This window comes from Rana temporaria, chromosome 3 (assembly GCF_905171775.1).
Source record: "Rana temporaria chromosome 3, aRanTem1.1, whole genome shotgun sequence".
Lineage (NCBI taxonomy): Eukaryota > Metazoa > Chordata > Amphibia > Anura > Ranidae > Rana > Rana temporaria.
In genome coordinates, this window is record NC_053491.1 from 193,114,968 (window position 1) to 193,137,883 (window position 22,916).

The window sequence follows — 22,916 nt, forward strand, 5'->3', positions numbered from 1 at the left end:
CACACCACAACTTACAGGTGTGAATGCTGTTTGAATTGTGTCTCAGTGCATTGGCCATAAATAGTGCAGGTAGTTGCATTAACACAAATCTGAATTTAGATTAATATAGGCTGTCTTTCTGACCTAAAAATTCTAGCTACTTCTGTCTTAAGGATTCCCAATTTGTTGACTTAAAACAAGCAAACGGCTTTAATAAAATCAGTGGGAATTCGGAACAAATGATCTGTATTTTTGTAAAGCAGTAATAACTCGGAGTATTAGGACCAATATATCATTACAAAAGTTAAATTACAAATGTTAGAATTAACTGTCCGTGCGTCTTGTATTTCTTCCAGTACAGGTTTCTTTAACCACTTAACCCCCGGACCATATTGCTGGTCAAAGACCAGAGCACTTTTTGCGATTCGGCACTGCGTCGCTTTAACTGACAATTGCGCGGTCGTGCAACGTGGCTCCCTAACAAAATTGACGTCCTTTTTTTCCCACAAATAGAGCTTTCTTTTGGTGGTATTTGATCACCTCTGCGGTTTTTAGTTTTTGCGCTATAAACAAAAATAGAGCGACAATTTTGAAAAAAATGAATATTTTTTGCTGTAATAAATATCCCCCAAAAATATATAAAAAAAAAAGCATTTTTGACACATTTTTGGGACCATTGGCATTTTTATAGCGATCAGTGCTATAAAAATGCATTGGATTACTATAAAAATGCCACTGGCAGTGAAGGGGTTAAGTATGTTCCCTGGGTGTGTTCTAACTGTAGGGGGGGGGGGTGGCCTCACTAGGGGAAATGACTGATCGCTGTTCTTACATTGTATGAACAGACGGTCAGGCATTTCTCCCCTGACATGACCGGGAGCTGTGTGCTCCCGGTCCTCGCTCTGTAACGAGCAATCGCGGGTGCCCGGAGGCGATCGCACCCGCCGGGCATGGGAGTCAGGGACGAGCAGGCGGCGCGCATGCGCCCCTAGTGGCCGCTTAGAGAGTCGACTTATAGCTACAGGCTCTCGCGCAGGGGAGCCGACCTGCCGCCATATAACTGCGGCGGCTGGTCGGCAAGTAGTTAAAGAAAATAAAATAAAGCCTTGACTCTACCTTTTTAAAAAAAAATGATTTTGTAAGGCAGGACAGTGGCATACTGTAAATTGTAATTAATATGGGCTTAATTAACAAACATTTCCTCAAAAAGGACAATGTCCAAACGCATAGATCTACAACATTTACACAGATGACATTGGGCCTGATAAGTGTCTAAAGAAAGATCATATTCCCAATGATACACACATGTTGCACAACCAATAATTCAAAGGTTGTTGCAGAGAAAGGGAGATCGAGATATTGTGTGTGTATGTGTGTGTATATATATATATATATATATATATATGGCTAATGGCATGTTTGCCTTAAAAACCAAGTCTGTGACAGCAAAGATTGTTGAAGTCTGAGATATGGTTACAAATTGTTGCTGCCAGAACTTGCCTCCATATTGTAAACCTAGAGCTTCAAAACAAATATTTCAGAATTTCTAATATATGCGCATGTATACGAATGTACAGATTTTAAAATATGATCTCCCGCTTTCTTCCCTTAGGAGGTTGTATGCAATGATCTCAAAAAATCTAGTAACTGCTGATTCACAAGGTAAGTTATCGAAATACATGTACTTTCTAATACTAGTTTAACATACATGTCTCTACTTTGAATCTTTCTGTATTTAAGGACCAGAGCAATTTTTTTACATTTCCGCTATGAACCTTTGTCATTACTTTAAAGTGTAAGTTCACTTTTCAGGAAGTTTTTTTTTTTTTTTTTTTGTTTAGAGATCCCCACTATGTAATTCTACATCCAATGAATAGTACGTACTGTAGCATCTTCTCTTAAATACGGTTCTCCCATTCAAATGCAGGTTTGTTGGAGCCTCTCCAGAAACAGCACCCCCCCCCCCCACCCCCCAAATATCTCCTGGTCCTGCCGTTTGCAGGACAGGCTTAATTTCACTAATGGCGCCCCTAGTTGCTGCTCTGAGCAATTTAAACTGCACACATTGGCAGCGTGTCCTCCAATGACTCAGGCTAACCTTAGTAGTGACTGCTCTGGAACATTCAAACGCAGCGTGTTCTGCCGAAAATCGTAATCTTTTTTCTAAGCAAAAAAATTGTGATTCTCATTTTATCCAGAATCGTGCAGCTCTAGCCTGTACATGTGCTTTCTTGAGTAGGGGGACCTTGCGGCCGCAACAGGACTTCAGTCCTTCATGGCGTAGTGTGTTCCCAATTGTTTTCCTGGTGACTATGGTCCAGGGCTGCCTTAATATCCTTGACAAGATTCTCCCGTGTAGTTCTGGGCTGATTTCTTATTTTTCTTGTGTTAATCGAAACTCCACGAGGTGAGATCTTGCATGGAGCCCCAGACCGAGGGAGATTGACAGTTATATTGTGTTTCTTCCATTTATGAATAATCGCACCAACTGTCATCCTCTCACCAAGCTGCTTGGCGATGGTCTTGTAGCCCATTCCAGCCTTGTGTAGGTCTACAATCTTGTCCCTGACATCCTTGGACAGCTCTTTGGTCTTGGTCATGGTGGAGAGCTTGGAATCTGATTAGTTCTGTGGACAGGTGTCTTTTTATACAGGTAACAAGCTGAGGTTAGGAGATGTGCTGTGCTTTACCTACACCGCAGGTGCAGTGTACCTGCAGCTTTCCTGCTGGATTTTTGCGCTTGGCCTTAGACTTCTATTATATCCTGCTGTTTTACCAACCCCCCCCCCCCCCTAACTAAGGGCTTATTCACAAGTTCAGCAGGCACTGCTGCTCCTCTGAAAGAGGCGACACTGTGATCTTTGACTTCTCCCGTGTTGTTCAGGTAGATCTCCACCTCCTTAAGGTTGCCTACCCCTGACCTAGAGCAATGGTCATCAATCCTGTCCTGCAGGGCCCACTAACAGGCCAGGTTTTATGTATTACCTTGGGGAGATGCAGTCTAGAATACTGCAATCACTGAGGAGCAAATGATATCAGCTGTGATGTATTTCAGTTATCTTGCAAACCTGGCCTGTTAGTGAGGCCTGCAGGACAAGGTTGATGACCACTGACCTAGAGCATTTATTGTTTCGTTAAGTGTTAGCTGGGTATTGGATTTGAGACAGTAGAGGTAACTGCATCCCAGAATGCACTGGGAAATAATAGAGAGCTAGAAAGGAGCAGCTTCAGTCACTTCCTGTTTGTACAGAGCAACTCTGTGGTAACACCATTTGCTTCTGTGTTCAGGCAAAAACAGCCAGCCAACAAAACTGATAGTGCCAGGCAGGGGCAAAGGCATTGAGCATTATTGCCAGAAGTTCAAGCTTTTTGTTTAAGCAGAATTATTCTGGACCGAGCCAAGTGTCAAAATATACAAATCCATCTTGCAGAGAATTCACAAAATGTTTGCTATTGCACCACAACCTAACCACGTTTAAAGGTAGATCATTTTCTCTGCATTGCTTTCCCCTTTAAGCACTTCCAACTTGAAAAGCAATGCTTCCATGGGCATTTATCAAGCATTATTGAAACATTTTTAACGCTTCATAAACGCAAAAAAAAACATGCCATAGTCGCATAAATACCATAGAAGCGTTAACGAGCATTGCTTCGTTCTTCATAATTTAACACATGTATGAACAAGCACTAGCTACACCTGTCAGACTAGGCTGTCGCTTAACGCTCTTGCCCCTAATAACAAATCAAAGTGTTTCCCAAACATGCGATTACTATGTCAGCTTTGATATAGTATTGGCCTGTCGGGCCATAATAAAATAAAAACAGAACAGCGTTTTTTTTTATTCAAACAGTGTACCAAAATAAAAGCCGAATATAAATAATATTTAGGTATGCAGATTATTTAAAGTATTATATTAAGGGTAACTGGTACATACTGACATGGCTAGATTTAACTTTGGCCTCTAGGCTTCAATGATCTCTACTTGCAAAAGGGTTAAAAACAAGAGATAAACACTGTTTTCTGCACAATCTACAATTGTCCTGTTTTGTATACTTAAATTTATCATATCCATCGTTCCTTTAGAAGAGCTTGGAACTATTGTACAAAGTATTTTTCTATTTAGAATGTTGAAAGTCACCTGTGTATAGCTTTTATCATTTCTTTGTATATGTACCAATGATCTGTGTATTTTTCCTGCAGAGTGCTTGGGAGACATATTGTATGGGAAAGACAAGTGTACTTTACTTACACAGGGATCTCAGCAGGTTGGTATACACTCCTAAACAGGTTATTTTATGAAACTAAGAAAATGAAACCGATCCCTGGTTTAGACAGCGAGCAGGACTAAGGGGCCACTTGCTGTCAGAATGTAAAAAAAACGCATCCGCGTCATTCATTCAGTGTTCTGTGAATACTACAAGTACTGACAACCTTTGCAGTTGTCAGCTTGCAGTTGTCAGCTTGTAGTTTTCGATTAACTACCAGGGTGCTGTTGAGCGCTCTATTAGTTCATTGTGTCTTACTGTCAGAGTGTAACTGCCTTCTTGTATCGGAGGTACGAGCAGACAGCTTCACACAGTTTAGATCATGACATTACACCCACGATCTGCTGATGGTGGGTGTGATTCCTTACGGACTCCTAACGAAAAAAAATAATAGTAAATGCTAGTGCTGTCAGTTAAACGCGTTAACGGCGTTAACACAAACCCATTTTAACGCCGTCAATTTTTTTATCGCGCGATTAAGGAGGTTCACCCTTTAAAACATTTTTTTTTTGTCAGCACGTACCTCTTAACCCTTTCACGCCGACGGGACGCATATATGCGTCCTCGGCGTCCGGGGGTTATACCGGGATGATGCCTGCAGCCGCAGGTATCATCCCGGTACCGTTGTTTAGAGCGGGCGATCGGCTATCCAAACATAACAACCGATGCGGCTAAAAGCCGCTCGGTTGTTATGCCGGAGGAGCGGGAGGGGACACCCCCCCCGCCTTTTGCCGCTCTGACCGGGCCTCCCGTCCCACCGGGAGACCCGATCCTCCATCCGCCGCGTTCTGTGTTCAGGCGGAGACTGACACTAAGCCGTAAACGGCTTTGATTCATGACGTCACTTCCGGGTTTCTCGGCTGCCAATGGCGCCGGATTTAAAAAAGTACACAGTATTCAGAATCGCCGTTTTCGGCGATCTGAATACTTTGAAGTGCAAAGGAGGGCTCGGAGGTCTTTTAGACCCCGATCCCTCCATAAAGAGTACCTGTCACCACCTATTGCTGTCACAAGGGATGTTTACATTCCTTGTGACAGCAATAAAAGTGATCAAAATGTAAAAAAACACAATTTAATATTCTAAAAAAAAAAATGTTTTAAAGGGTGAACCTCCTTAATCGCGCGATTAATCGTGAGTTAACTATGACATTAATGCGATTAATCGCGATTAGAAATTTTAATCGCTTGACAGCACTAGTAAATGCATATTTTTTTACTTTGGGGGGGGTGATGTACATTTTTATTTTTTTGTAAAGGTGAACTTATCCTTTAACCACCTAACCCCTGGCCAATGCTGACGTTTGTCGTACAATAAAAATCATGATTTTTTTGGAATAAAGTTACTTAGGACCCCCAAACATTAGATTTTTGAAAGTAGACACCCTGGAGAACTTAACTGGTTGTTGTTGCAGTTTCATTATGTCACACAATATCTGTGCAGCCATTTAAAAAAAAAAAAAAAAAAGCAAATTTTTAGGAAAATATACACTTTGACCACTTCAGTACCAGGCCTTTTCACCCCATTTCTGCCCAGGCCAATTTTCAGCTTTCAGCACTGTCACACTTTGAGTGATAATTGTGCAGTCATGCAACGTTGTACCCACATTAATTTTGATCATTTTTTTTTCTCCACAAATAGAGCTTTCTTTTGGTGGCATTTGATCAACTCTGCGGTTTTTATTTTTTGCGCTATAAACCAAAAAAGAGCGTTAATTTTGAAAAAAAAAAATCTTTTTGCAATAAAAAAGTTTCCTCAGTTATAGGCCGATATATTCTACATATTTTTGGTATAAAAAATCGCAATAAGCGTATATTGATTGAATTGCGCAAAAGTTATAGCGTCTACAAAATAGGGGATAGAATTATGTCATTTTTTATTATTATTATTTTTTAAATAGTAATGGTGGCGATCTGCGTGACCTGTTGTGACTGTGACATTCGGACACTTTTGACACTATTTTTGGACCATTCACATTTATACAGCGATCAGCGCTATAAAAATGCATTGATTACTGTATAAATGTGACTGGCAGGGAAGGGGTTAACACCTAGGGGGCGATCAAGGGGCTAAGTATATTACCTAGGGCAAGGATCCTCAAACTACAGCCCTCCAGCTGTTGCGGAACTACACATCCCATGAGGCATTGTGAAACTCTGACATTCACAGACATGACGAGGCATGATGGGAATTGTAGTTCCTAGACAACTGGAGGGCCGTAGTTTGAGGACTCCTGACCTAGGGAGTGAGTCTAACTGTAGGGGACTCACAAGGGGAGGAGACCGATCAGTGTTACTCTGTAATAGGAACACACGGATCGGTCTCCTCTCACCTGACAGGACATGGATCTGTGTGTTTACACACACAGATCTACGTCCCTGCTCTGTGACGTGCAATCGTGGGTGCCCAGCGGACATCACGCGCATTGGGTGGTGCGATCACAGTTTACATATTTAAAACTTTTTTATTTTTTTACACTGTCCCTTTTTACACACTCCTTGTGATAGCAAAAAGCATGACAGGTCCTCTTTATGGAGAGATTTGGGGTATGTGAGACCCCAGATTTCTCTTTTGTCCTCAGAAGCAGTAGTCATCAACCCTGTCCTTAGGGCCCACAAACAGTCCAGATTTTATGTTTTACCTTGAGGAGATGCTGAGCAGCAAATGATATCACCTGTGATGTATTTCAGTTATCTTGCAAACCTGATCTATTGGTGGGCACTGAAGACAGGGTTGATGACCATTGCTCAAAAGCATCTGATCAAATGGAGATTGGTTTGATCTGATGGTGACGAGACTGTCCCCCTTCAGTGCCCTGTAAAAGTGATCGTGGCTGTAGAGCTGCTTGGATCACTTTTACAGGAATCCTACAAGCCCATCACTAGCTGGAAATGATGATACCTGCAGGTGCAGACATCATCCAACCAACCACTTCAACCCGAGAATGTACAGGTACGTCCTAAGGGGTTGAAGTGGTTAATAAAACGTCATACTTTAGCTAGTAAGTGGATACAGTTTATAGTCTCCAGCGCTTTCATTCTAGATCTGCAGTATGTAAAAGTGAACCATTTACCCTAAATTCTACTTTTTATTTTATTTTATTTTTATGCCACATATCAGAAAATGGTCCTAATGTCTCATTAACTATGTTTGTCTCACATCTAGGTGTCCTCTGTGGAGCTCCAAGAGAAGTTAACTCCAGGCACCTCTGCGTCGTGTTCAAAAAAAGGCAACAGTGACTCTGGTAAGGAACCTTCATGATCTCTGATGCCTTGGTGTCACATTGGTCTTGACATTCCCTCCAAAGTGTAAATAATCTCTTGGTCATTATATAAACAGTTATTGAGCAAATTTTCTATGTTTTTTTTTTTTTTTTTTTTTTTTTTTTTTTTTTTTTTTTTTTTTACTTTGCTTAGAAGAAAATTCTTCAAATGATCAACCAGCAGAACAACAGAGAAAGCGTCATAAGTCAGACAGTATTTCATTAACGTTTGATGAAAGCCTTTCGTGGTGGGTGATAAGTGGCTTACGGTGTGATAGAAATAACAGTGATTCAACAGACACCTCTTCTAATGCTGTAAGTAAGGTTATTGGCTGACAACAAATGGGTGTGAGAGATTTGTATTTTTTCAGCAAGGGGTGTTAGACAAGTTAACAGCATTCAGGTGTGCTCATGCAGATAATTCTTCTCTGTTGCCTTTGAGGTAGATTCTATGCTATGGTGTCTGGTTTGTGATTTTGTTTTGAATACAGGCTGAATGGCTAAAGACAGAATATTTAAAAACAAAAGTGGCAGGTTGACTGTGAGAGGTTCTGTTTGCATTATGCAGTTGGTTTGGATTGTGCATGATTGTGATGTGCCAAGAGAGTCTATAGGTCGTAATCAAGTGAAAGCTAAGGTCTTAATAGGTAAAGCGATGGGCAAGTTTCATGGCCATCTTTATTTGAACATCGGTTTCTTTGGTAAAATAAAGATTCTCTCTCAATGAGCATTCATCTTGATAAGTGATTGGTAAGTAAATGGAGAAACTTTACCTATGTTTTAACCACTTCAGCTCTGGAAGGTTTTACCCCTTTCATGACCAGGTAATTTTTTGCTGTTCGGCACTGGGCTACTTTGGCAATTGCGCGGTCATGTAACGATGTACCGAAACAAATTTTATATAATTTTTTTCACACAGATAGAGCTTTCTTTTAGTGGTATTTTTATTTTTTGCGATCTAAAAAGATAAAAAAAACAATCTGAAACTGACACTGAGAGGAACTGACTAACTGGCACTGACATCACCAGTGACTTTAATACAATGATAGTACTATACACTCTAAATGTACCAATTCCACTGGCTCGGAAGAGTTACCATAGGGTGGGGTTAAATATGTGCTTAAAGCGGAGCTTCACCCAAAAGCCATAAAAGGGAAATTTTACGCTTGTCTGCCTATTCCTCCTTCCCTGCCCCCCCCCCAAGCTGCAACATTTGACACCTTTTGGGGGGGTCCTGGTTTTAACATGTTCTGGCTCGGTTCTTGCCTTTTCCTCGCAGCTAGCCCATTCATACAGGGCAGTAAGAGATTGGGTGTGGGTTCCTGGACAGTTAAGTGCCCTAATATTAAAAGTCAGCAGCTACAGTATTTTTTGAAGGAGCCTGGACCTCCTATTTAACTATGTGTGTACAGTGTGCTGCTTTTATTAAAGAGAAGCTAACAGATTGCTCCCTCTGTACAGAGCTCTGTGTTGTTTACCAACATAAGAGCTCTGGGCTGTGATTGCACACAGCCGATCAGCAGATCCCAGCCATGAATGCCAGGACTCACTGACAGGCTTCTGCTGTGTGCAATTACAGTGGGTGCCTGGCAAGGGGGCGTGGCCGAAACACAGAATTGATCAGCGACATACAGGTATGACGCTTTTCCTACAGCCGCCACCCGTCTGCAGTACATTGCGGGCAGGCAATCACCAAGTGGTTTAAGGGTCCTTTTATGAATAGGATAATAGATGTATATTTTACTGATGGATAGTTCTGCATAGGCAAATTCAGGGAGATGCAGTATGCCTCTGGCTGTAGGACACAGGACAAAGTACTTGAGGCACCCTTTGCTTTATTCGCACTACAGCCCGCCTTGCTATTAACTACTTAACCCCCGGACCATATTGCTGGTCAAAGACCAGAGCACTTTTTGCGATTCGGGACTGCGACGCTTTAACTGACAATTGCGCGGTCGTGCGACGTGGCTCCCAAACAAAATTGGCGTCCTTTTTTTCCCACAAATAGAGCTTTCTTTTGGTGGTATTTGATCACATCTGCGGTTTTTATTTTTTGCGCTATAAACAAAAATAGAGTGACAATTTTGAAAAAAAATAATATTTTTTACTTTTTGCTGTAATAAATATCCCCCAAAAATATATAAAAAAACATTTTTTTTCCTTAGTTTAGGCCGATACGTATTCTTCTACATATTTTTCGTAAAAAAAAAATCGCAATAAGCGTTTATTGATTGGTTTGCGCAAAAGTTATAGCGTTTAAAAAATAGGGGGTATTTTTATGGCATTTTTATTAATATATTTTTTTTACTAGTAATGGCGGCGATCAGCGATTTTTTTTCGTTACTGCGACATTATGGCGGACACTTCGGACACTTTTGACACATTTTTGGGACCATTGGCATTTTTATAGCGATCAGTGCTTTAAAAATGCATTGGATTACTATAAAAATGCCACTGGCAGTGAAGGGGTTAACACTAGGGGGCGGGGAAGGGGTTAAGTATGCCTGGGTGTGTTCTTACTGTGGGGGGGGGGGTGGCCTCACTGGGGGAAACACTGATCCTCGGTTCATACATTGTATGAACCGAAGATCAGCATTTCCCCTGCTGACAGGACCGGGAGCTGTGTGTTTACACACACAGCTCCCGGTCCCCGCTCTGTAACGAGCGATCGCGTGTGCCCGGCGGCGATCGCGCCCGCCGGGCACACGCACGGGAGTCGGGGGCGAGCGGGGGGCGCCTCCGGCGGCGCGCACGCGCCCCCTAGTGGCCGCTCGAAGAGTGGACGTATAGCTACGGGCTCTCGCCCAGGAGAGCCGACCTGCCGCCGTATAATGACGGTGGCTGGTCGGCTAGTGGTTAAAGTGATATGTAAGCAATTTTTTTTTACATTTGTTTTGGTAAAATGAAATGCTGAAAGTAGGACTTGCATGCTCCACCGCAAACCCGCCCCCCCCCCCCACCCCGCCCTTTCTGTGCTTGCTCCTCACACTGTCCCCCAGCCATGCTGCCTAACTTCAGGTAAGTGGGTGCCTTCCGGGATCTATGGAGTTTTGCAGGAGTTTCCATTCGGGATCTATGGAGTTTTGCAGGAGTTTCCATTTTGTGCATGCTCCCGTATTGAATGTCTGACTCCTGAGCTTTTGGCTTTCAGGAGGAGGAGACAAAAAAAAGACAGGAAGAACATGCAAGTCCTGCTATCAAAAACCACTTGCCTGTGTTCTGTCAGATCAGCTAATGGAAGTGACGTTCCGTCAGCTGCGCATGCATTCCACTACCAGGTTTGCTAATCTAACAGAACACCTGCAGTTCGAAGGCGGCAGTGGACCTCTTGCTACACCCAGCTCTACGTCTTTTATTTTAGAGGAATTTTAGCAATAAAGTGAGCGTAGATGGATAAAAATATAGTGTATTGATATCTGTGATGCTGTTTGGATCTTTGTTGTCTGGGTACCATTTTATTGACATTCCAGACTTCTGTGCTGCCGATTCTAGAAAGACATCCCTAAATGCACACATAAGCCTGTAAAAGCCTATTTGCCATCATCCCACCTGATGTAATGCAGCCACTGAGGGAGGGCCAATATATTTTGTATGACTACAGATTTTATTTATTTTTTATTTTGTGCAATCATTGAAATCTCATCATATTAGGCTATCCTTACTGATGCATTTAATTTAAAAGACATTTAATTTTTGTTTTTAAATGAATTTATTGGTAAGTTTAAATATATTTTTCAGTAAGCGCTGGCTGTTGGGAGCTAAGCACTACCAGTGATCCCCACTTATTTAAGATTGGTTATCTCTTCTCTCCAAACGGCAGACACCATTTTTAGCACCTCATCATTTCAACAGGTATTTTTTACTTTCACGTCTTGTTTTAGGATCTTCAAGCACATTCAGATGACTCTGATTGGCTGGACCAAGATTCTGAATCTGACCAGTTCAGCGTGGAATTTGAAGTTGAGTCTGTATATTCAGATGATTACAGCCCCAGTGCAGATGAACAGAGTCATTCGGATGATGAATTAGATGATGAGGTACACATATGCTTTTAAGTGAAAATGGTAGCTTGGAAAATGTCCACACAAAATGCAAATGTGTAATTTTTATGCTATCCTCTAGTATCAAGCAGAGTTTAAAAATGTGTTTTATCTTGGATGCATACATGTTTCTTGGGCATTTCATTGCAAGCGCATTACAGCTGAATGGTTTGTTCATGCAGACATAGGCAGCAGAATAAAACCAAACCTTACCTAAACAATACACAGAAAAAATATGGTAAGGCTCCATTCACATCTAGGCGTTTTCACGCCCGACGCTCGTGCCGCTGGAGGGGAGATTTCACATTGGTGTCTATGGAGATGGTTCACATCTCACGCCGAAACGCTGTACGCCTGCCGCCTAAAAAAAAAGTCCCGGACCCTTTTTTTCAGGCGGCATTGGCGTTCGGCCATAGACAACAATGTGTTGTAAAAAAAAAAAAGACCCGTTTTGTCGCGGCAAATCGCGGGTTAAATACGCCGCAATTTGTAGCGGCAAAATACGCCGAAATACGCTGCGTTAGTGTGAATGCGGCCTTAATGCTGAACTCTAGGTAGTGAGATTAACATCAGTTTAAATACAAAAAGGGAACTATTTTACCCACCAAACGATTTTGAATTCTTTGATCCCGTCACCACTGTTGGACATCCCAGCCACACCCAGGATCTCCACTGCAGCAGCACTTTATCAAACAGTACGGTCTGCTGATTGGATAGTGAAGAAGCTGAAGCATGCTGGAGAAGTCATCTCTGTCCACTTTCTCTTCTCTTGTTAGCACACTGACATTGAACAGAGTTTAAATGGCTCAGTATGCTTCACATTTCCCTTCCCTACCACTGAACTGCTGCGCAGACTTACAAGTTGGTGCACTCAAGGCAAATTTAGGCACTTACCTTGGATACATGGGTGCAATTCTTCTTCATTTTTATATCCATGTGGAGTTCAGCTTTTAACAAGAACTTTTTTTTTAAATCTATTTTCAAATTTTAATCATATGTTTTTTAGATGCTACCTTGACGAAGTTGTTTTTATTTGGATTTGATGATATTAGAGCTGGTTCACACAGGGGCGACTCGTCGGGTGACTTAGCCGCCTGACAAGTCGCTCTCCGTTCTGTACTATGAAACCATTCTGATAGGAGCGACTCAAGTCGCACCGACTTAGAAAAGGGTTCCTGTACGACTTTGGGATGACTTCAGGGTGACTTGCATTGACTTCAATACAGAAGTCATTTTGCAAGTTGCCTCTGAAGTCGTGGGCAGATCCCCATGCCCAGTCGCTCGGCAAGTCGTGCTGCCCCTGTGTGAACCGGCTCTTAAAGTACTGCTTGGCAGCATTCGGGGATAACAATGTTTTGATAAACCATCGCCTCTGCCAATACATGTTTTGTCTGGCTTTATGGCAAGGCTTTTGGACACTTTTCAAAGGATTTGTATATGTCAGGGTGGGTCTCTCTTGCAACTGATACATTTGTTGGCAAACTCTTATGCTGCTAATTGATACTTTGAAACTGAATGAAGGTAGATGGTTGTAAATATTGTGTGTAAAGGCATTGTGATTTATGAGCAATGTGATAATTTTGTCTTTTATGTATTTAAACAATGCAAATCATCATGCCTTCATTGCAGTATTTCCTCTCTTACTTCCATAGGCTGCTGTAAGCCTGGTCTGTTGTTACATTTTGGGTACTGAAGATGATCAGCAACTTCTGATATCACTGAAATGCATGTTCATATGTGCATTCTAGTGAGTGGCCCCTCGTCTTCATTGCTCCAAACCTAATGTCATCTGTTCAGATGTGAGTGGGAAGGCAGAGAAGCATGGCATACAGCCTGTCAATTCCCACACACACTGAGCTCAGATCCAGACTACAAGACTAATCATTGTCTCCCAGGTAGGAAACTGGAGCAAACCATTTTAATAGAAAATGTAATTTTTAAATTACAATGTGATAGTGGTGTTTTTTTTTTTTAAATTATGGATTTACTGAATGTTAGATTAAGACAAATAAGGGATACAGGTTGTTAGAGTGTAATTTCCAGGGCTCATGATCGTGAGGGGGGTATGGCTTAGAGTTTAGAGGCTTGGGTGCCAGTGGTTGCATAGAATTCTTGTGAATTACAAAGGGCAGTCCAGGAAACTCAGATCCGAGTATATGAAGACAGATGGAGATGGGAAATATAGTCTAATACATTGAACCACTCGTGAAGGGTAGGTGGTTGGGGTCAGTGTCAGTTGCGATCACATGTTTGCAGTGAGAAAATCTTGAAGGATATCTTGAGTAGCATGTTTAATAGAGCTAGAGTCTGTCAGAGTGTTACAACAAGGACAGTTAGGGACAGCAGAACCTGTGGTTTTGGTGTAGAGTTCCTGGATTATGCCCCAGAGTTTGTTGTGAGGGTGCAAGCCAACCAAATGGAACATAGTGCCCAGATGTTTTTTTTTCCACCATTGGACCGCGACTGAGGGATAGACGATAGGGAGCATTGTAGGGCAATCGGTACCAAGTGAGAATTTTGCAATTGGTTTCTTGAGCTTTGTTTGCCTATCGGAGTGTAAAGATAAAGGCTTGTGTAAAGCCTCTTATCCTCCCTTCTCAAAAACGGCTTTAGCCAGATCTTGACCACATACAATTTTTGTTGTAATTAATCATGAAATCTAACTACAGTGTTCAGGCAAAGAAGCAATAAGGCAACATTATCATGTACCACTTCTAAGTAGAAATCGGTGCCTGCTTATATATTCAGCAGATAGGGTTGCGGCAATGTACATGTATAATTGCATGCTGTATAAACTAGTTCCACTAAAATCATTATTAGAGATTGATCATCATTTAAATTAAGCTAAGCATCTTTACCTTTTTCACTATTACTTTTATATCTAGAAAAGGTTCAAATGCAGCCAATAAATCACTTGGCTGAAAAGGTGAACTTGGCTTGTTGCAGCAATGGCCATGGAAGAGCTCACTATTGGAGTTTTAGACGGTAGTAAAAATTAAACCTGGAGAATTTTAGTTTTTCTTAAAATCCCTACACCGTTAAACTTCAAAAAGGGGTCTGTAAGTTTGTTCTTTATGAATGTCTAAGATTCTGCTGTTTTAAATATAACTTTGCTTTGCAGTAATATATAGTACTGTCTGTGCAAAGATTTTAGGCAGATGTGAAGAAATTCTGTAAAGTATGAATGCTTTCAAAAATTATACATTTTTATTGTTTATTTTTATCAATTTACAAAATGCGAATTGAGTGAACAGAAGAAAAATCTAAATCAAATCGATATTTGGTGTGACTGCCCTTTCCCTTCAAACCAGCACCATTTCACATGGGCAATCAGTTCAGGTCATTTTTTCAATGGTCCATGCATCCCTATTGAGCGTTGGGTGTTATTGGACTTGTGTCTGTTTACATTCGCCTATTTCCGATTTGCCAGAAAAAGACGAGAATCTATTGTTTCCTTTTGGGTGGATCAGATTGGAGGGCAGTTGGGCGTAAACGAGGAGCTGGTCCATTTACACCCGACCACTCATAGAGCAGAGTGGGCTGTGTCGGTGTCCTCCATGCATATACTGAGTGGACATGGACATCTCATCTGCCCGCTCTGATCTGCTCAGCAGGGAATCGGACAGATCTCCTGCTGAGCAAAGCAGACTAGTGAAAGAGGTCTTAAGCTTGTACACTTGCAAAAAGTCAGGGATTTTGGAGGGTTAGAGTCAGGTGTATAACCAATTATACCAGGTAGAAGCTAATGTTTTATCAATTTTCATATGTAGGTTGAAATACAGTCATTAACTGAAACCGCTGTGTAGGAGGCTTAGAACTGGGTGAAGAGCAGCCAAACTCTGCTGCCAAGGTGAGGCTGTGGAACACCATTTCATGTCACAGGTCATACTCCATTGCAAGACTCTGAGCACAGTAACAGGACACAAGTTAGTTCTACTGCATCAGCAAGGTCTCTCCCAGGCAAATATTTCAAAGCAGACTGGGGTTTCAAGATGTGCTGTTTAAAACTCTTTTGAAGAAGCCCAAAGAAGTGGGCAATGTTGAGGACCATAAACGCAGTGGTTGGCCAAGGAAAAATGCAGCAGATGAAAGACACATCATGCCTACTTTCCTTTGACATAGATGCCCAGTAATGCCATCAGCACAGAACTGGTGGAATGCAGTGTGACGTCACCCAGGTAGACCCCTTTACTGCCTGGAAAAGTCGTAACCAGAAGTCATGTTCGGGGAAGAACTGCAAAAAGTCCAAATTCCAAAAATCCGTACCTCTGACGTGGAAACAAGGTGACTCAACTATGCACGAAAACAGGAACTGGTTCAAACGCACAACTCCCAAAGCACTAGGGTTGTCACCTCATCCCTTTAAAACCGAACACATATTAATTACACAGGTTCTCTGGCTGATTTAAGGTGCTAATTAAACTCGGTGCCTTATCGACATTAAATTACCCCCAGAACCTGTGTAATTACTATGTGTTTGGGTTTAAAGGGATGAGGTGGCAACCCTACAATGCACACATTCCGGTAGAAATGCCTGTGCATGTAAGTGAATGCTGAGGAGAACCGTAAAAAGAGCAAAAGAATGTCACCAGCACACCATGGATCTCCAGAAAGGGTCCAAAGCTTTAATTTGCGATCACACTACAGCAGATTTTAATAAATATCTTATTTATTAAAATATTTTTAATATTTTTGTTCTGTATCGCACTTTGTCACATACCTGATGAAGAGGTCCTGCGCGGCTCCAAAACTTTGCTATCTGCTGTAATGATGTGATTGCTGATTAAAGCTTTGCACCCGTTCTTGATATCCATGATGTGCTGGTCAAATTCTTTTGCTCTAACCTAAGAACTGGGTTGCAGAAAAATGTCAGCAGGTGCGCTGGACTGAAAATTTTGAACTGTTATTGGAGCAAGAGGCATTAATGGGTTAAATATATCCTCAGCCTAAAGAACAAGGAGTCCTGGAAGTGATGGTTTGGCCCCCCACAGAGCCCTGATCTTATCTAGTCTGTCTGGGATTACATGAAGAAACGGAAGGATTTGCATTTGAGGCAGCCTGTATCCACAGATATCTGTGGATAGTTATCCAACATGTTTGGAACAAGCTACCTCCCGAGTTCCTTCAGAAACTGCACGTTTACCTAGACGAATTGATGCTGTTTTGAAGGCAAAGGTTGGTCACACCAAATATTGATTTGGATTTTTGTTCTGTTCATTTGCACTTTGGTGGCCGGTGTACATCAAGCAACCAGTGCAGGAAGTGGAAAAGCAGAAAAATGAACATACTTTTGTAAAAGAATAATGCTAGCTTACTCTGGTTTCTACAAGGAGTGATGTTGGCAAGGTACTGTTTGGAAATAGTTCAATTATTTTCATGATGATTTAGAGCAGGGGTGGGTAAGCTGCAGCCCTCCAGCTGTTATGGATATTCATATGCCATGAGGCATTACAAGACTGGAAAGTTCCAGAGAAAGAGGCGTGATGGGACTTGTAGTTTCCCAACAGCTGGAGGGCCATGGTTTCCCCACCTCTGTTTTAGAGTTTATATGAACTTTTAAAGGTTTTATAGTCTAAATTTATTGTATTTTTATTTTTTTTCAATGTCTACTGAATGATAATACTGTTTTTTTCTTTGTAATGACCTGTTTTCTAAATCTAGGTATATCAAGTAACCATATACCAAGCTGAGGATAGTAATGTGGATTCTTTTGAAGATGATACAGAAATTTCAGAAGCTGTAAGTGTTTATTTTTTAATGGAGTAGACCAAAATATAAATGTGTATTTGCTTTTATCCTCATACATGTGGCTAACATTTAGCAGCTGACTTTCATTCATAAAGCCCAGCCAAAGTGTATTGAGACAAATGGGTCAATACTGGAACATTTCCTTTTATCATTTTTATTTTTTTAAACTATTTACACAAACGTTAACATTAATAACACTTTGGCCTTCATGTTCACTAGGCCTTAGACTGGCAGCTCCTAAACTTTGACTTTTAGGAGCTCTTGGTGTTTTTTTTTGCCAAAGCTCCTAAACTCAACTCTGTATAAAAGCCTATGTGTCCATGTACAGAAAGGCTTTTAGCAGAGTGTATCAGATGCTGCGTTTAAGGTGAGGTTCAACCCCCCTCTCCTGAATGTGGAATAATCGTGCTCGGGATCGGAAAGTGTTTTGACCGCCAGCCACGAGAAAACCCAATGCATGGCAAAAACGTGCCACAATTTTGCTGCGTTTTCCCACAGCCGAGGTAAATGTAGGCCAGTGTACTTAAAGCCTTTTATCTTTTACAGCAGGGTTTTTTTTTTTTTTTTTTTTTTTTTTACTCTCGAAGTCCTAAACCTAACATGTGACCTATCCTTTACTGTTAAAGGCTAAGTTCATCTTTGGGGACAAAAAAATTATAAATGCACATATTTTCACAGGGAAAATATGCTTTTTCTTTTAACTTTCCCCCTAGGATCAGAGGGGTGCTGGAGAATATTACATGTTACACCCTAAATACATGTGTAATATGTAACATGCTCCAATAGGTGAACTTATCCTTAACCCTAAATCAGCCTAAGCTTTTAACAATACTAAGCCATAAATTAACACTTGAAGCAGTATTAAACCCAAAACCAAGCATTTAATATCTTGCATCTTTCTAATCCTTCGATTTGATGGCTGTCTTTTCTTTTTCTTTTCTTTTCTTTCTTTCTTTTCTTTCTTTCTTTTCTTTTCTTTTCTTTTCTTTCTTCTAACTTTTATATCTGCAGGAAAGCATGTTCTGTTGAAAACCAATGCAGCCATTACATCTAAAAATGAATAAGCTGCAGTAAAAAAAAAAGCTTGGATTTGATTTAAATTGATTGAAAGCCCTCACAAATACCCACTGAAGTGACTAGCCTCAGGTTATACACTGAGAAGAAACAAACCCTCCTACATATGTTGTACCAATTTTTTTTTTCTTCATATGAGGTTTACAACCACCTTAACCATAGCCTCTTATGTAGGTACTAAAGTGACACTCAAAATGAATATTTTTTTTGTCTATGCAAGGGACAGGATCACTTAACCACCTCCTCAGTCCTCAACAACATGTACCTTTTTTTTTAACTCTTGTGCTGCACCATTTGGATGCCAGGACCTGGAATAAATAATTGACCATTCCTGCTATGGGTGAACATGTGAAATCGCCCTTTTCCATGTGACAGGCCTAGGGGCCTAGGTACCCTGTGATTACCATAGCGCTGTTACATAGTTCTAGTTCTGTGTATGCTCTGACTAGGCAGTTTTCATTCCTTTCCATAATCCTGTGACCAAATGAGTGCATGCTGTAGGGTAAAGAGGAAGTTGGAACCCAACTCCAGGAAATTTAAAAATCTTCTCTTGCAGTGGGGCTGCAATCACACTGCATGTGTTAACTGCTCCTTTACTTTAGTAGAGAATAGAAGAACATTTTACTTGCATGATCCTCTGCTTACCCAGCACACCGTACTCCCCCATTCTCTGGTGGTGTAAACTATCTCTTGGCATTGTTATATCCAGTGCAGGGCTAAGGACCCTGCATTGGTTTTGATGGTGACAGGACCTTAGAATGCTGGAGCATGGGGGAGAAGATTTTGCAGAGACTGGTATAGCAATGTGGAGGATTGGGTAGGTAGATCTTTTTTTGGTCCCCTAGCCCTTGAATTACGAGTACAGTCCCACTACAAGGCATCATTTTTCAGTCAAATTTGAGAAAACCCCACCTGGTGTTTTTATGTGATCCCACTCACACAGCATACCAAAAAAAATGTCCTTGCCTTTTTAAGATGTTGAAAACACATTCTATTCTCTCCTGCTTTTGTTACAATGTTTTTAAACTATTTTTATTGTTCTTTAAAATATATCTACCACAAAATGAAAGACCCACTGTAAATGTGTATGGAAATAAGGTGTCCTTTTTTTACTAAACAATTTCTGGGGTGCTGTGTGGTAAGCGTGTCTTGTACCTGTCATTGCAGGATTATTGGAAATGTTCGGAGTGTGATGAGATGAATCCTCCCATCCCAAGATACTGTCACAGGTGTTGGTCTCTTCGGAAGGGCTGGCTTCCTGATGAGAACGAGGAAAAAACGAACTCCCTAAAGAGGAAAAAGATGGAAGATTCTCTGGATGACGAGGGTTTTGATGTACCTGATGGCAAAAAGGCAAAATTGTCAGATTCACAAGAAGCAAATCTAGAAAAGAAGGAAGATGAGGGCTTACAAAGTTCAGAATCCCAGGAGACAGAGGACTTTTCTCAGCCATCCACGTCGGGTAGTCAGGAGGAGCTCAGAGAGAATGAGCGGGAGCAGTCTTATGAAGAAAGCTCAGAAAAGAGCCTGCCTTTGACCAGCATAGAACCTTGCGTCATTTGTCAGACCAGGCCAAAAAATGGATGCATTGTCCATGGCAGGACGGGACACCTCATGGCATGCTTTAGCTGTGCAAAGAAACTGAAGAAAAGGAACAAGCCTTGTCCTGTCTGCAGACAGCCCATCCAGATGATTGTACTAACCTACTTCAGCTAAAAATCAATACTTGACCATTAAGCTTTTAAAATGAAAAAAACTAGATCATAAAACCTTTGTATCCAATAGTTATACATAAAAAAAAAAAAAATTATATATATATATATTTAGTATTTTTTCCTCAACAGAAGAATGGACTGTCAAACTGTAATACTTGTTGGGCTTATTTGCTTAATGAAGAATTCTAGTAAGCAGGTTTATTTAAAAACATGTACATAGTTATCTTATAGTTTTGTAAATTTAGGCACAGGTCGGTGTATTTTTTTTTTTTTTTTCCCCATATCCATGATTTATTAATGATGCTTGCAATCCAGTGATGAGGATGTGATTACAGGTGTACCAGATGGTGACCACATTTGCACTTGATGGACTGGGACATTATAGCCCATTCCTATGGTGATGCTGTGTTTCTAATCGCATACACTGTAGCTGTGATAAACGCATCTAATCCGTTAAGAGAAGTAAGGGATTTATTTTGGTATCCTACTTACCTAGGTGGATGCAGCAGGCGCCTCTAACACTGAAAATTGTGCAATTGAACATTGCAGATGGCTCAGTTCTCACAGCTCCCTGAGGAAAGAGCTGCTGACTGTCAATCGGAAGCTCTCTGCTCTGCTGCTCTTCGCTCACTGCAGCGCTGAGCTGTGGAGGTGCGGGGTGCTGCTGTCTCAGGCTCAGTCACTGACGCGGGGTCTGGACTGATTTCTGTGATATCGGCAGACTTCAGTCTGCTCTCTGCTAAAAACGGGTCACTGTTGCAGGTTCATTCAGTCAATAGGTCATGATTCCAACATTATACAGTAGACAAAAAGGAGATGCAAGGTACATCTGTGAAGGTTATCATTTGTTAAAGTGGTTGTAAACCATAATAAAAAAAACTTGCAAGACAAAGGCATAATGAGCTAGCTCATTATGTAATGCTTGCCTTAGATCGAAGCTGTTACAGTGGTCCTCATACACCGCTGTGACCGGCGACATGTCTCCCGAAGTTATTTATGGGTTTGCAGGCTCCAGCGCTGTGATTGGCCAGAGCCGTGATGTCACTCCCGTGTATGGCCCGCCGGTCACAGCACGAGCCCTTTTGAAACGGCACAATTGAGTCGTTTCTTCAGTGCGCATACACAGATGACGCCGGTGCAAGCGTATATGATAAATATCTCCTAAACTGTGCACATTTAGGAGATATTTACAGTACCTACAGGTATGCCTCATTATAGGCTTACCTGTAGGTACAAGTGGTGTAACAGGGTTTACAACCATTTTAAAGTCATCGTATAGCTAGGGTTAGTCAGACACACTAAACTAGTGTCATATATTTTTTATAAAAAAAAATTTCAGTTTGTACAAGCTGCCTCTTCGAACAGAAGCGGCTTCTTTGATAAGATCCAAATTGTCCAAGGGTCCGTTACACTTGTCTGTTTTAAAGCAGCAAAGCTCTTGCATTTTGCTGCATTAAAATGCAAGTCGGGCCCATTTACACTTGCACGTGTGCATAACTATGCATGCTGCATGCACATGGAACAGTGCAAACCCAGCCTTAAACATTACAGAACAAGTCTATTTTAATATTTTGCCACTCCTAACTATACCACAAAGTGTCCGCTCGGCGCTTCTGTGCTCTATGTTAAAGGCTCCAAAGGTGCTTCTGTACACCTCGGGAGCCTTGAATTCAAAGACTTGGTAACCAAGTTGGAGCTTTGATGATATTGTGCACCTGACATTTTAGATAATTAGAGAGGGGCACACTTTGCATTATGGAATGCTACTGGGATATTGCAATGCACTTTGTTCACCAAGTTATTTGTGTACAGTACACACAGAAGCCCCCCAAATCACAAAGTCAGAAAGAATGCAGACCTCTTGTGGTAGTTGCTAATGGCCACCATTGGATATTTAATTACCTTGTAATATAGATAGATTTGCTTTATATTAAGCGTGTGTAAAAACACCTGTGGTCACTATAGAAACACAGTGTCAATGCTCCACTCCCATTTGGAATCCTCTTCTGGTGGACCTTTTTCTATTCAAAGGTCAGTGTAAGTCGATGTGGTGACCAGCGGGTAGCAAATGACGTATGCAATGAACTATTTGGCTTGGTGCACAAACACATACCAAATGGCGCCTTAAATAGCATGACTACAGAACCTATAAGTTGTCAAATAGATTAGCTAAAATTGCAGACATCAGAAGTACATTCTTGTCTGTAAAGTTGCTCACATGTGAAGCTTTCATGCTCCGTTTTGTATATTGTATAGAGATATTTGCATGCAAAATGAATGGGCTGAAATTGCACTGCACAGAACTTAATGTGAATTGCAGGTGAACGTGCGGCACGATCCTGTGTGACTCGCATGCATTTCTTAGTGTGAATGGGCTCTTAGGCTGGATACACACCTATGCATTTTTTGTGCTTCTTGCAGATTTGCAGTACAGAACGTGTTCCATAGGAAACCATGTTAAATGGGCTGTAGTGCAAAATGCACTAAAACTGCATGGGTGTGAATCCAGCCTTAGGGCTTTGATACTGTGGTGGTTAATCTCCAGCAGGCAGATTTAATTCTGCATCAGCCATGGTATAATGTATCCTCTTACTATTTAATAGTCCATCCTGCTTCTCCACTAATCCTTGTTTCCCAGGTGGAAAGCCTGCAGTTATTTGCACACAGACATTTTGAAGGACTGAACCCTAAATATACAAGTTACCTCTTGCAATTGTTATTTTGTTCGTAACTTGTTTGTGTAGTTGTCAAAACAATTAACAATTTCCTTATACAGTATTTTAGTTTGTGAGCAAGCCTGCGAAAATTCCAGGAGTTATGCCGCGTACACACGA

At 41.3% G+C, this 22,916-nt stretch overlaps 1 protein-coding gene across 2 annotated transcripts in view; it reads left to right on the forward strand.

Annotated features, from left to right (window-relative positions):
• The window catches only part of MDM2 (MDM2 proto-oncogene), a 29,637-nt gene extending 9,098 nt beyond the window's left edge, over positions 1-20,539 (forward strand). For both annotated transcript variants that reach the window (XM_040344023.1, XM_040344024.1), the window contains exons 5-11: positions 1,592-1,641; positions 4,181-4,245; positions 7,409-7,487; positions 7,660-7,820; positions 11,387-11,542; positions 17,207-17,284; positions 19,535-20,539. In XM_040344023.1, coding sequence (XP_040199957.1) covers positions 1,592-1,641; positions 4,181-4,245; positions 7,409-7,487; positions 7,660-7,820; positions 11,387-11,542; positions 17,207-17,284; positions 19,535-20,083 — 1,138 coding nt within the window. In that variant the 3' untranslated portion in view covers positions 20,084-20,539. The remainder of the gene's footprint in view (positions 1-1,591; positions 1,642-4,180; positions 4,246-7,408; positions 7,488-7,659; positions 7,821-11,386; positions 11,543-17,206; positions 17,285-19,534) is intronic.
• The last annotated feature ends 2,377 nt before the right edge of the window (positions 20,540-22,916 follow it).